Source organism: Halyomorpha halys, unplaced genomic scaffold (assembly GCF_000696795.3).
Source record: "Halyomorpha halys isolate HHAL.00 unplaced genomic scaffold, Hhal_1.1 Scaffold299.1, whole genome shotgun sequence".
Taxonomy (NCBI): Eukaryota; Metazoa; Arthropoda; class Insecta; order Hemiptera; family Pentatomidae; genus Halyomorpha; species Halyomorpha halys.
In genome coordinates this window covers 96,351-112,138 of record NW_027107963.1, presented here as the reverse complement: position 1 = coordinate 112,138, position 15,788 = coordinate 96,351, and the positions used below count along the sequence as shown (strand labels likewise).

Here is a 15,788-nt window from a genome sequence, read left to right as displayed (position 1 = left end):
TAATAACTAGGCATGCTACAAATATAATTATTAGAAATATAGCAAAAGAAATGTCATTGCAGAAATTAAAATGATCAAAACTGCACCATGAATCAAATGGAACAATCAGTTCCTGACCCAATCGTTGTTCAAATTCATTCGCATTCGCCATAAGAGCCAACCTTAGTTGCGTTGCCTAAATAAAGCCTCATAATGTTTTCGCCGAACGACTGAAAAACATTAAAAATCACTACATAATAGTTTATGTTTTAATGAATTATTTATTATATCAATACTTAAAAACAATGAAAAGCGTTTCCAACCAAAAAAAAGTGAAAAATGGGAGGGAGGGTGTTAATTTCAAGATTCGAGGATCATCGTGGGTTGAATGAGCCTGTGATTTGAGGGCTGAATCTTAATAAAATCGGTGGATAACTTTCTAAGAAAAGCCTTGGTCCGATTATTTTATTACATTTTTTGATTTTACATAGAAACGCAATTCCTCAAATTTTGAAAGGTGATCAAAGTCTTTTTTTTATTATTGCCTATGATTTTTTTTCGGTTGGTTAGCCAGTCAATTACGGTATTCTTGGCATATATACTGTACTGTCGATTGGCACTTAGAGGATTGAATAAGAGATCAAATCTAATGGTTCCTTGAATTATATAACAAACCCCTCCCTCTATCAATATACACATATTGGAATGCCAAAGCGATTGCAAAAATAGTTTTAAACCTAAATATTTGTGAAAGGAGATATTCCTTACCAGGAGGAAGCGTAGTGAGGGAACCAGAGATTTTAACCGATTTTTATATTTGGTGCTTCTACGTCTAAAAATGTTGGCGTTCCGGGGTTCGTTCAAATGGGCCCTAGGAGTCGAGAAAAAAATTTTGTTATATAATTTGAACAAGTTTTTATATTATTGTTTTCTGTCGGCTCTGTTTGGATTTCTTAGTTATTACAATATAATAATTGACTTAGTGATCGTCAAAAGTGAGTATGAAAATACAAAAACCATATGGAAGTTTTAATAAAGTAAAACAGCATAAAGCTAGTCCAATTCGACCTAAGCACCTTTAAAAACCCAATACTCTAAATTCGTGTGTAGATCGATAGATTTTGAGCAAGGAAATATATTTTTCAACTGCTATAAAAAGTTTTTTGATGTGAGATAAACGTATATCAACTTTGAAAATTCCTTAAAAAAAAAAATGTTTTATTTTACTTTTCTATGTTAGTCAGTCCAAATTATTTAATGTTGTGTTGATAATATTTCAAAGTGTGGGAATTATTTACCAATCAATTTGTTTCTGTTTGCAAAATAAGAAAAACATGTTACCGATGGTGTTAAATAAGTTTAAAATCACAAAAACTATAAGACGCCTACAGTAGGGAGGCTTTTCTAAAGGAAAAAGTGAGTATAAAAGCTTTGAGTTATAAGAGCAGAAACTCATATTTCAAACGGATTTAGTAAGGTTGGATTTAAATAAAATCTTAGGAATAAGCGGACTTAGGAAGGAAAAAAAATAATAAGGCCAATATTTATTGTAAATTATACATATAATATATAATTAAAGTCTTAATTAAGGGTTTTAAGAGGAGTTTAGAACGAATAAAAAAAAATTGATTACTTAACGAAAAGCTTTTTATGTGTTTTATAATTTTGAATACACTAAAACTGCAGTAGGGAGGAAAAAGAATTTTTTAAGGAAAAGTGAGTATAAAAGCTTTGAGTTATAAGAGTAGAAATTCAGATTTCCAACGGATTTAGTAAGGTTGGATTTAAATAAAATCTTGATGAGTTATGAATGTTTATGGGATGGCCGGGCGGACTTAAGATGGAAAGCAAATTAATGAGCCCAATATTTCTTTTATATATATGAAAAGTCTTATTTAAGGGTTTTAAGAGAAGTTTAGAACGAATTAAAAAAAAAGTTTATTACTTAATGAGAGGTTTTCTATGTGTTTTATAATTTTGAATACACTAAAACTCATTTAGTATAACCAGAAATTTTATTTTAAGTTAAATATTTATTAGTTTACCTTGAAATTCATCAAGAGCAATAATAATACCACAATAATATGAGAAAAGTCTTAAATAATATTTTTTCTTAGCTCTTGGGGACCATTGAAGCGGACTCCGAGATACGTCTCCAATATTTTTGGATGTAGAATCACGACCGTGTCCTATCCTGTTCAGTACCTAAGGGTTATATACAAAAATTGATTTTTTATTCTTAAACTTTATTGGAATAATACATTCTGCCCCACTCAAGAGCAGTAGGTAGTAGGGGTTAAAGTACACAATCATACCACAAATACATATTAACTAAAAATAAAAAGTAAATCAATTATAATACTAAGAAAATAAATACAATAAAATAATCAAGTACAAAATAAAATGAATAAAAATAAAATTATACATATACATCATAAATAAACATAGGGGGATAACTGAGTTAAATAATAAAAAACGACTGAGGTAAATAATTAAAATAAATTAAATGAAATATTGAACACAATCACACCTCAAAAAAAAAATTGACGTCCATCATGATTTACCAGTTAATAAATAATTAGATGATATTATGTAGTAGTTTCATTCATAGCCTAACACGAAATGGCAGGAATACGCCTTAATATGGTATGGTGCGAAAAGAAAAAAATTAACAGAAGAGTATAAAAAATGACCTTGGAAGAAAAGAAAAGTGGGGAAAAACTGAAAAGAGAATAGAAGAAGGAAAGTGGTGGTTACGAATGATGTAACTGCTTTCTTTTCAACATTTCTGTACAGGATATATTTCCGACTGATCTATATCACTGTGGTAGGATGACATTTGACGAATTCAAAGGTGTCTGTGAATTGTCATTCTGCCTTAAATGTTGAATCTCATTGTTTACTTTGAACTCGACCCCATATTGAGAACTCTACCTTTGAACATTTTTTCTGGTAGTTGTTTTCGTTATGCAATTGTTAGACTGATTTTTCTTAGATGATAATTAGACAGCGAAAATAATTGTAAAAGGTTGGGGTGCTTTAATGTTCGCATTTAATTTCCTTATTGTTTTATTTCAAATGTTCAATTCTTATAATTTAAGTTATACTGTTTCTATCAGCGTAAATAATAGTGTTTTTAGGTATTTAATTTTATATTATGTTTTATATTATTTTAATTCATATAATCAGTAATTTCTATATGCCATAAGGTATTTTATAGCTTGATTGATTTTATTGTTAATTTAGCTGTTTTATGTTATTCAATCGTTATTTATCCACAGAAAAAATATTAAAACAAATTATAGAAGTTGTATGCAGTACCTGGAGTATGTAAAAAAAAATCCTTTTATAGTAAAGCCCTAAAACGTAAAATCAAAATGCACATTTTAAATTGATTTATTTATTGATAGATATTACAATCTGCCACACAGTTGTGGGCAATAGGTAATAGTGATGAATGATCTCATACATACTAAAATAAATAAAAAAAAAAAAAAATTAAAAATTAAAAAAAAAAACTGTTAAAATATATACAAACAAAAGAATAAACAAGATGAACATAATCAAACTATCTGTATGAAAAATAAATAAATAAAATATGAACAGAGTTGACAAAATTGTGTTTTTCCTTACAAGGCAATCTTAACAATGCTGTTTAGATCCCAAATTGATTTTCGTTCCATCGGTCTAAAAATTAAGGAATTAGTAGTTTGTCATAGTTGTATCTCAATTAGGATAGTGCCCAACTTTTTTTTTTCATCGTCCCCCACACATTTGGTGGTTCTCTAGTCAACCCTTTAAATAAAGACAAAATTGAAAGTTGCTGTGATTAATTTTAATTTAACGAAATCAGGTATTTAAATCGATACACGAGAAGGTTGTGCTTTATCCAACAATGTGCTTTATGAAGGTTGTGCTTTATGACACAATGTTTAGTTCGCAATTTGTTATTATTCAGTTTACATTTCCTGAAATCTCCATATTCAATTTATTTTCTTCTTTGTTACAACAGATTCGTCATTATTGAAGTCAGATTGAACTATCATTACTGAATCCAGATTGATATACTCGTATCATTCATTAATGAAGCCAGAAAGATCTATAAGAGCTTGGGACTATGATTAAAAAGGGAAATAGCATTGTTTAAATAAAATAAATTTTATCCAAATTTAGTCTCAAAACAATATTTCTTTATAAGTCTGACGTTTCGAATAATTTCAGTCCACAATTAATGACCTGGGGAGAATATCCTGCATAAAGTTTTTAAAAATTGACGTGGTTCCAAAATAGAGTTTAAGGTTGTCCTTGAGGATGACCATATCGTCGGTCTTAGAAAGAAATATAAATTATTTTTAGACTAAATTTGGATAAAATTTATTTTATTTGCAGAATAATAACCAGTCTCAAGAAAGTGTAGAGCTTATATATAAAGGAAATACCATATTAATATTGGGTAGTATTTATATTTGTCCCAAATTGTTAAATAAGTTAAATAAACCCATTGCTAAATTATTAAAAATCTTACAAATGACTCATTATACTATTCTTATTATAATTACTAGAAATTTGTGTCTCATCGGAAATTTTCGCTCTTTCATGTACATCCATACTTATTTATATATACATTTACGATGGAGATTTCTTTTATCATAACCATTTCTTGAACTTTAAAAAAAAATTATTATTATTTAAATTTAATTGTAAGAAGGTAGTTGACCGTATGAAGTAGATTATAGGAAGATGATCCGGGTTAGTATAGTTATTACTCTAGTTCTATATTTATATTTCCTTAACGTGATTTTTCTCTTTCTTTTAAAAACTTTTTTTTTTTGTATAATTACTCTCTTTGTATATAGATTGTAATTTTCTTGTCGCATGTTAACATGTTTATGTCTTGTTTTCATGTAGCCTGCAAAGTGAGGCGAAACTTTGGTTAACAATAAATACTCTTTTACAATTTTGTACCTTGATTGACCGCCACCCGGAGTATCTACCTGCAATCTATTTAAACTTTATATTATAACAACTTTATTTCCATCAGATATTTACAAAAACTAAACGGGATTCAAGATGTTATATTAAACTCATCCACTCGGAAGACGAATTAAGACATATCTTGGAGCCCAGATAACATTTTTTTAATATCATCCTGAAAGAACAATTTTACAAAGATATAAGAAGAGGATTATGATATTTAGCAATAGTTGACATTCCCCTGCTTCGTGGTGGGGCAGCCTGGAGGGGACAGCACCCCTCTCTATATCCAGGGTACCGTGTTCGCTTCTGCTAGTCTGTGCCCAGCCATCCTCCGATGTACCTTTCAGCACTTATACTTGTGAGTACCTCAGAAATATATATCTCATCCAGAGTATATCTGTAGGCTCCATTATTTCAGCAATGTATCTTGGATATACTCTTTTACAAGAACACCGGACTACTGAATTTACACTGCAGTCATTGATTTTTTTTTTCTAGTATCTATTGATATTATAAATATGAAATTGAACAATACCCTTCTGAAGACATACTTATTCGTAAACTTAAATGTTTTAGGCCCCACTCTTCTTTGTTTGTCAAGTTTAAGGATTGTTGAGCTTAAACATTTTTAACGCAAATATATATTTATTATCTTAAGTTTAAGGATCCATTAAATACTCTAATTAAAAAGTAGGCATTACAAAACCGTGCGTTTGCCCAGAATATACCCGTTCTTTCACGTCCAAAGTTGTAAGCGTCATCGTGAGTCGACACATCAGTTTTGTTGTCCTCTTGAGTATCTAATGACTTCAAATGTTTATTTCGAAAATCATAGAATGTCTTAACTCAAAGAATGGAGCAAACCCAAGAATGGTAAGGATCAGATAAGTGCTCATTTTAAAAAATATTAGAAATATTTGTTAATATGAAAACCTCATATAACACCACATGGAAGTATTTAAAAAATATAACGATAATAAATGTTAAAGATAAAAAATAAAGTTCATAATAATGAACTAGGACGAGTCCATTCAATGTAACAATATAGAAAATAAAAATTGAGTTTCAGTGGCTTTGGGTATGAAGCAATAAAAATAATTATAAATCAAAACTTAACTTCTAATAATAATAAATTGATGAAAAAAAAAAGATAATTGACAATAAAGAGCAAATAATGATAAAATTTATATTAACCAGTTTTTAAATGAATTCTAAGAGCATCCATTTAAAATGTGGTAAAGGTTAAAATAATAATTCAGACTAATGAGTAAGAAAACAAATAATTAAATATTTTATAGATTTACTAATTTTAGTTGAAAACGAGAACATAACTTTCAATTCTATTTGATTTGGATGGATTGGCGAGATATGGAGTTGGAGATGTATATATTTCATTTTTTCGTTGTACTAAAAATCTTCTCCTTCCTCGTTAATGTTTGAAATATGTAACCCTCGTAGACAAGTAGCTGGAATTCCAATTGGACTTTGTCTGTCATTGGAATTCTGTGTTTTCAAATCAAGATGTTTTCCATTATTTTATTTATTTATTTAAGTTCATAGGATATACTAGGCAACTTTATTGAGTGTTGAAATTCACTCATTTTTGTCATATGTTGAGTCTACCCACTGATCTATTCAGAGGGTACAAAAGTAATGTTTGCAAGGAGAATTTCATTTTTATCGATAAAAATATCTGGTATTCGAGCTGAGAAATTAATTCCAGGCGTAGATAAATGTTATGAAAGCATAGACAAAAAATTTTAATTATTAAAAATAAAAGTTTCGTTAAAATCGACGATATCACAATTGAATTAACTTATTGATTATTTAAAAGTTTTTATGAACATTTTAAATGTACAACGGACATTATACGGAACTCCAAGTTTGGCCTTCATAGTCTTCACACAATGATCTGCACTTCTTAATGTCAAACAGAATTATAAAAGTAGCTATACTTCGCAAGTTTTAAATAAATATTTTCATAATTAAAAGTTTTATTCCTTCATTTTCAAGTTCATTTAAGATTTCTTCTTCAAACTATTTAGTTTCATCTAGGAATTTCTTACAATTATATATTAGTAAGAATTTCTTGACAATTAATTCAGAATGAACAAACAAATAAATGTAAAAGTTTGTAACCATCTATTTCATTAAAATCTCTGATGCTTCTTATCTTTATCTGATTTTTTTACTTTCGCAACAAAGTAAAATTAAAAATAAATTGTCGAATGTCTTCAAGATGATTTATCTTACAATCTTTTATCTTTCCATTAGTAAAAGACAGAAAAAAAAATTTCCCTATGAAATTTATGGTTACACACATTTACGATGAGTACGAAACTTAGATAGAAGGAGTCATGTTTGTTCTATAACAATAATGATTTCCATTCCCATTGCAACAGACCATTGATTTTTATTAACCTGTAATTCATCTTGGATAAACAAGTTTAAAAAGTGAGCTGTCGAGTGGCTCTCTCTAAAACTAACATTCTACACGCAACACCGAACATGACTTATTTTGAGTGACGTGAATAACAACTATCTAAATAGATGTTACAACACTAATTCCTACATATGTTAGGTCAATTAATTTTTGCCTGTAATAGATAAATTAATTATCATATTAGGAATCGTGTATTTTTTTAATGATATTTTATTTACATCAAAAGTAAAAAAATAATTTAATGTTGTGAGGTAAATAGTAAATAAAGTTAATATTAATAATTTTTATTTATTTATTGACTTTTAAAACTAAAAATATATACACAAAGTAAATGCTATGGAACGAAGTGATACAGGCATGTGGAGAATTTCAACCCATTGATAGAACTCCAATAACATTTCTAGAGGAGAAGATCCGTAGGCCACCTTCTTTTCAAACGCCTAGAATCATTATCAGATAATGAAGGGGAAGCCAGGTTAGAAACAAGTTGGTTTGGGTGGTTATAAAGTTTATCATAGAAGGATTAGTATCTGGTTCTGGCCAAATCGGCGAGATATTAATAATTTTAAGTTAAAATAATTGATATTCAATATATCTAGTCTTAGACAAACATTTCTTTTTGTAATTTAAAATATTCATAATTTTGATAGTGTTTATTGTTCACTATAGATTTTTATATAAGAAGACGGTATGGATTTTGGTCAGTGAAATGAAGAACACAGAGAAACCAAATTTATTTTTATTAGGCTCTGACATTTCAGCCTAATTTTTAGGCTAAACACAGAACAAAATAACAACCATAATAGAAAAAAATCAACAAAAAAATAACGAAATAACAATAAACTAAGAAGATAGCAAATAGTAATGTATAATATAGGAGTAAGAAGAAGTAATATAAGACGATAACAGACTGACAGTATAAAGTAAAAACTTAATAATTAAAATTAATTAAAACACGGAGAGTACAAATATTCACCTGTTGACAGCCCTAAAACATTTCAAACTGTCAACAAGCGTGTGAATGCGGCAGAAGCACCGCTTAATTTATGCCCAAAAACCAACACCCGATGGGTCGGTCGCTAATTCAAGATTCAAATAACCCATCTACACGATTGCGCATGCAATAATTTACCATTGCCTGATGAACCTTTAGGCTAAACATAAAACATAAAAGCAGAGTTGGGCAACTATGAAACTAATTGCTAAATTGCTTGTCATGGTTACGATATTTATTTATCAATAATTCATTCATGAATAAGGGTCATATCCATGGCAATTTTAGCTATTAATTTCAACTATAGCTAATTTTTGCTCATCTCAAAAGCTAACGACTTCTTTAAATTCATCTAGGAATCAGTTCGTCCATTCAGATCCTTATGGACAAAACATCAAAGAACCATCCATTTTCTTGTTCCCCTAAAGAAAGTGATGACTTGATCAACTCAATATTATTTTACCTTAAGCATTCCCCAGATTCCAGAGCCGAGGAGGCTGAGGGCTTGGCATCCTTGAGAGCTCTCCTTGGAGGGACGTAATCCCGTTGCTATGGACATGACCTTGCACCCCGTGGCATCAAGTACAGGCCTGCAGTTCTTTCCCGATTCTCGAACACCATAATTAAATAATATTCGGGAAGGTAATTAATAATAATGAGGTTTTGAGACCACTTGCGTTCTTTTTAGGAATCATTGACACATTTTCGGGAAACGCAATATACTTATTATCCTTTTTGATATATTTGACGTGCTCCAAAGATATTACCGTAGAAAGGGGTGTCTTTCTCTACTGTGGTCCCTCTAAACACTGTCCCAAAGCTAGTAGGATGTTCAAAATGTAACCATAGTCTACAGTAAAATCGATAGAATACGTAGTACTACAAAGCAGGGGTGGGAATTAAGACGATAAATGGTCGATATAGTTCTTTCGAAACGAATGAACTGTAATTCGAAACGAATATCAACTGCTATTTTTATTTCGTTTTCTAGTTCGCCATTAGTGTCATTGTAAGTTCGGTTTTTCTTTAAAATGTCTGTACAAGCAGAATAAAAGTAATGCTCTGGCCGTCCGTAGCTTAGATGGTTATGCCTAGGTCTATCATTCTGAGATATGTGCCGCCAGGTTCAAATCCGGCCTGAGGGCTTTGACTTTTTTCATTAAGTAGCGGTCCCACAAAATGAAAAACTTGACCCCCCTCGACCATGGTTAGAATAGGTTGGTCACCCGTCGATTACTTGGCAAACATCACCTTCGCTGTGGAGTGACATAAAAAAAATGCTCTGTTTTGTTTACCTGCAACAATCGGTATTACGTTACCTGTTTGGTTGTCTTTAGTTATTCTTTTTGTTAATTGTGAAAGCGCTAAGAGTTAAACTGCATGTCAACTATTTTTAAATCATTTTTCGTATTATTCTTTAAAACTTTTAGATTTCACGTCCGTTGCTAAAATGCCCGAGAGCAGCTCACGTGACATTTGGAACTATTTTACAAAAATAGATGTTGAAAGGGCCTCTTGGAACATATTTCCTGTAATGATGTTACCATAACATTTTTTTTAAAAATAACATAATGATTTTAAAAAAAAGTAATAGAAATAAATTAAAAAATAACATATTTCGAAATCCAAGAATTTCCGACTTAATTCATAAAACAATTCCTTGTTTTTATCGGTTATTTTTACGAACTATTAAATAATAACGGATACGAAAACTAATATAATGGTTTACTCTGACTCATTTAGTTAGTTCATTTTATAAAATTTGTTTTTTGAACAGTTTTTAAATGAACTGCTGTTTTCTATTAACGAACAGTTCATTAACTTTTGGAAAAAAACAGCTAAAACGATCGCCATTAGTACAAAGTAAAAAGATTTTTTTTTTGTCAGATGTGGCACTATTAAAGAAAAGTATCGATGTGTTGGCTCCAAGATTGATCGTCTCGTGTTTCCCCCTAATTTAGGTTTTTTTTTAACTGAAAATTCCAAGGTTTAATGAACTGAAAAATATTTTATAAAACGAAACTTATAGCTCCTCCGTTGAATTTTTTTTTGTTCGTTTAATTGATTTAACTCATTTCATATAATTGGAAAGATTATGTATATACCATTGCATATTAATTATACATGAATTTAAATTTCGCATTCCAGAAAAGACCAATAAAAACACCGGAACGATGAACTGGAACCACAAGGTCGTACTAACGCGTTCTTTGCCCTCATCCACGATCCTGAAGAGAGATGAAGGAAAAATGAGAAAAGAAAAGTTGATACTTTTTCTTTTGGACGGGGCCGAGTGGCGACTTGGACCGGTCCGTGGTCCGGGAAAGGAAGAAAAAATGGACTCGCCCATCATGGATACAATAAAAAGAGCGGATTATGTTACGAGCTGTTGGGGGAGGAGTTGAGCGGGATTTTTTTTTTTTCTCGAATCAAAGCACGTGATACTCTAATAATATGTTGAATATCTGATGAAGGCAACATGTTCACGAAGAGATCGTTACTGCTAAAAGCCCTCTCGTATCGGCACCAAACACTTTCGGATATGCTTACATAAATAATTAACACATAATAACACTATACGTCTAAAATCACTTACCTCAGCGAGAATGATTTATTATAATTATGTATTATCATTTGGATGGTTTCTGCTCTGCTCTTTTGGAATTTAGAACTTAATACTTGAATAAAGCAATACAAACAATGATTATTTAACAGCAATTAATGAAATAATTTTATTTGGATAAAGGCAGATCTCATTCTCGAGATTTAATAGGAATATTGGCTGTTATTAATTCATTTTATAATTACCTATTTTTTCACATTAAAATCTTTATGTTTTAGTTGCAGAGTTTTATAGCTACTAATATCTGTGCCGCCATGAATTTGAATTACATATTTATGTTTCATACTTTTTAATGAGCACATGGCTCTCATCAACTTAATAAAATTTCAAAGTTTAAGGAAACCAAAACTGCATTCAAATTTGTACCCTTAATTAAATAATATAATGCATAAATATATTAATAAAATATATAAATATGTTTATTTTAAGATATTAGTAATCCTATGGCTGCCATTGGATTAAAGTGCCGTCACATTTTTGTCATTGAACTCTATCTGATACCTTTTTTGGTGGATTCGCCTTCTTCATCACCGATCTCTTCGAGATGTTCTTGTACCGTCCTTGCTTCCCAGCACCCTGTGGATTTCAATCAAGTGTATGTTTCTTTATGGCATTGTCAAACTTCCTTAGGGTGTGACCAATCTACTTCGATTTCCTTTTCTTGATCGGTTCATCTTTTGGCTTGAGGTTAGTGCTCCAACGAAGCTCTTTGTTGAAAATAATTTCAAACAATGGATACCAATTATTCATCTCAAGCATCTCTGGGTGACCCACCAGGTTTCGGATGCCTACAGGAGTGCGAAGAAGACTTTATTTTCAAACAGATGCAGTTTTGCATCCTGGGAGGAGGAACTGGGCAAATGTTCCATTGGCTTTGCGCTTTCTGGTCCTTATATCAACATCCGTTGTAACATCTTCACTGACCATGCACCCTAGGAGATGGTATGAATCAATTTTTTCGATTCGATTACATTTTCCACATGCAACTTATATTCGACTCCGTAGATTATCCTCATTCCTGTTTATTAACTTTTAATCAAGGATAACCTGGGTAATTAATTTTTACCTTTGCTAATTTGTTTTTCAATCTTTTCACTCTGTGTCCAATGTTTCGGAAACTTTGTTCCAGGAGGTAGATATCGTGAGCAAACTCCAAGTCTTCTAGTCGGTCTTTAATCCTCCAATATATTCCCCTCTTTCTATCCCTTTGGTTATACGTTCCGCGTAATCCATTACTATAAAAAATCGGCTGGGAAGCAAAATAAATCCTTGGAGTACTCTGGTTGTGGTTTTAATTTGCCTTAAGGAAGAACTCGGCACTGGAAATTTCGATATAATATTTTTATAAGGTTCAATATTTTTACCTGGATTCCATATTTTCCTTTCAAACGCAATATTAGTTAGTTTGCCTGAATCAACAGCTTTCTCTGATTCTACGAAGATCATATATAAGATATTTTGCAATGTCTAAGATCAATCCAACTTTTACCGCTTCTGAAGCCATCCTGCTCGCTCCTTAAGCTTTCATTTGTATATTTTGTGATTCTAAATAAGGACATTGTAGCAATTGTAAAGACAAGATAGCAATGTTATTCCTCTCCAATTATTGCAGTTCAATATATTTCTTTTTTTCGGAACCTTCGCCATTATTCCTTCCCATCAGTTAACAGATGGTCCTTTTTGTCCATTTTCACCGTTTCTTGGTTAAAGGCAAATTATAAAACTTCTATGCAGTCTTTCATCGATTTTAAGCGGTAACATATTTCTTGTTTTATTCTATTTTCTACCACAATTAATTTATGACACTTTTGCTTGACAATTTAGTGTTACATTTTTTCTTAGCAATCTATTACAAGATGTGGTTATTTATTCTAATTAAATTTTAAATTATTTATACTCTCTCTTTGTCCGCAAATTAATAGAATGATTGAAATAGAGATTTTTGTGATATGAGTCCATTTCAGTTAACTTATCTTTTTTGCAACTTCATTAGTTACAAACCCTTTTTTCTTTGCAATGAATAAGATATAACAGACGGAAATTATTCCAATACAAATTTATCCTACTATATTTGTTATTCAATATATTAATTATTCCCTGCATCTATGATTTCATTGTCATTTAGTTAAGCTTATTCTTTATAACAATTAAGCTGTTTTAGTGCTTATTCAGCAGTTTTACTTTAGATTTTAATATATTTAAATTTTTATTTTAATATTTAAAAATATTATCTTTTTCTTACTTTCTGGAAATGTTTCCATTACAAATTGCCTGAGCGTAGCAATCCTTTAGAGGACATATTCAATCTTTCCTTATCTGAGAGCTTGAACTAGGACTAAGGTAACGTTATTGAAGCGGTACTTCTGTTTAATGTTCTTCCTCATACCACACATACCATTGTTTGATTGTATGGTGTTATACATAACACTGACGTACGGTTCATAAATTAAATGTTTACAAATAATGCAAATTTTTGTTTGAGACAGATTCGTTTAGTTGTTATAAAAAAATATCTACTTTGTCTTAACAAAAATAAATAATAAAAAAAATAATTAAGATAAAATGGATATTTTTTAATAACTATTAAATTTTACATTAAATAAATATAAGATGGTGATACTTGAATTATTTCACTTCTGGTCATTATTTACACGTTTGCTGTACAAATCTATAAATAGTTCCGGGCATTAAGTCAGTTCAAAAGTTCATTTTCACACAGTTTCGATTATTTAATAAATTAATAATTTATTTAATAATTATTTTTTCTGTAAAATTAATTTAAATATATATTCCACTCTAAAGACTCATTACCTTCATTTGGTAGTTATATTTTCTATTTTCACTGTGCTTCATAGTTTCTACACGTTTCCATCTGTAACCATCCTTAAACATTCATCCTTAAAATTTTCAGAGAAATAAAAGTTGTACTGTAGTATTAATAAGAGTTTATTAAATAAAAACACAATACTTTCAAACCGTTCTGAAATAAAATACATTAATGGTGTTTTATCTTAGATGAAGATATCATGAAACAGAGCATTACTCTCTTCTCATTAGAAGGGTAGAGTAGTGCGTTCTAAAAATAATATTGTTAAATTTTAGATTAAGAGCTTACTAAAATATGTGAAAATTATGGGAAAGCACGCTATCATACTCGAAATAGGTTATAAAGGCTATTTAGAGAGATCATTTTTCCAAAAAGTTTCGGAGGGGGGTCCTTTTCTCTGTTGGGGGAAACCAATAGGCCCAGAATCTCCTATAAATTGGGATATCAGGTCAAATTTGTCGGGATATTTTAAATTTTGCTTCCTCTACCCCCATTTAATTTTTGTAGCAACCTTGATGATGCAATCTCTCAAAAATATCAACAGATGCCGATTGAACGAGAAACCGTGACACACATACCAATCACATGCCTACAAAATTATAATGAAATCCTGGTAACTTCAAATAAATATTATTAAAAAAAATAGATTTATTGGTAATCGGCTATTTTTGCTTAGTAATAACTATTTTTAACTACTGGTATTTTCCTAGAAATATACCGACGGTATCATGACAAAAAGAAAAAAAAGATTTTTCCAAATAATTCATTTTATACTTTGCCTCGTCTGGAAATTTTTTTTGGGTCAAAAATCGACAAAATGTATATATTTTTGAGAATCCGGAACATTCCTAACTGTGTTACACTTAATTAAAATAATTAGTATCAATGATTAATTCAGTCAAAATATCATAACCATTAAAAATTCGCCCTATTTACAGAACACCAACGAAATGTAAAACATATTGTTTGCTAGTATACTTATTAGTAATTTTTCCTGTAAAATTAAATTAATAATGTAGTTCTGTTACTAGACTAATGGTTGTGCAAGGAGGTGATTTGGTCTGAATCAAGGATCGACCGCCAGATTTGTACCCAATTAAATATATAATGATTTATTGAAACACAACGGTCTTAAACATTAATAAAAACTAATATTGAAAAAGTTCATATTCTTTACTATTTAGAATTTATTGTTATCATTTTGATGATCCTGTTAGTAATTATTTTTCACGCTAAACTATAATAGAAAACAATATTTTACTGTGTACTTGAGAAATCGGTATCACCCGAAATACAATCGGAAAATCTTTAAAATAGTTTATCTAAATTTTCGGTTTTATATATATAAATAGTAGAAAATACACTAACATTTTATCATATAAAATATGGAATACATTCAGAGATATATTAATGACTTTACTTCAATACATTTTCTTAGAATGTATGTTATTAAAATATAACCTTCATAGCCTATTTTTTAATGTTTGAAACGGTCAAATGTGTTAAAAACACAAGCGAGACCCAAGGATTACTAGCTTACGATCTGGTTTTAGTGAGGAGAAAGGAAAAGTATCGACCGGAGACCAGAAGGCCTTCAGCCGAATTCCTAGCGGATAGAAAATTATTCAATAATTATCAGGAAAGGTGAAATTCATTTTTTTACTTAATTTAGAAATTTTTTAAAAATAGATTATGATATTTTTAAAAATATATTTTTTGGGATAATAACCAATAAGCAAGGATAAGAATATCGTATAGCATTTAAATTCAAACCTGGCTCCAAAACAATCAATAGCATAAAAATATACAACGTATATTTTTAGAGTATTAAAATAAAAGTGTTAATTAATTCTATATTTATTTTAAATTAAGTAGTATACATACATACATACTTTATCTGAACTTTATCAAGATACCCAACTAACTTTTTTTTTACTTTCACTTA

At 30.0% G+C, this 15,788-nt stretch overlaps 1 protein-coding gene across 1 annotated transcript in view; it reads left to right on the top strand.

Moving 5' to 3' along the window:
- The first annotated feature begins 5,219 nt into the window (after positions 1-5,219).
- The window catches only part of LOC106680937 (putative uncharacterized protein DDB_G0290521), a 52,640-nt gene continuing 42,071 nt past the window's right edge, over positions 5,220-15,788 (top strand). Inside the window, exon 1 of the mRNA XM_014420979.3 lies at positions 5,220-5,314. Within this exon, the coding sequence (XP_014276465.1) occupies positions 5,291-5,314 (24 nt within the window). The 5' untranslated portion in view covers positions 5,220-5,290. The remainder of the gene's footprint in view (positions 5,315-15,788) is intronic.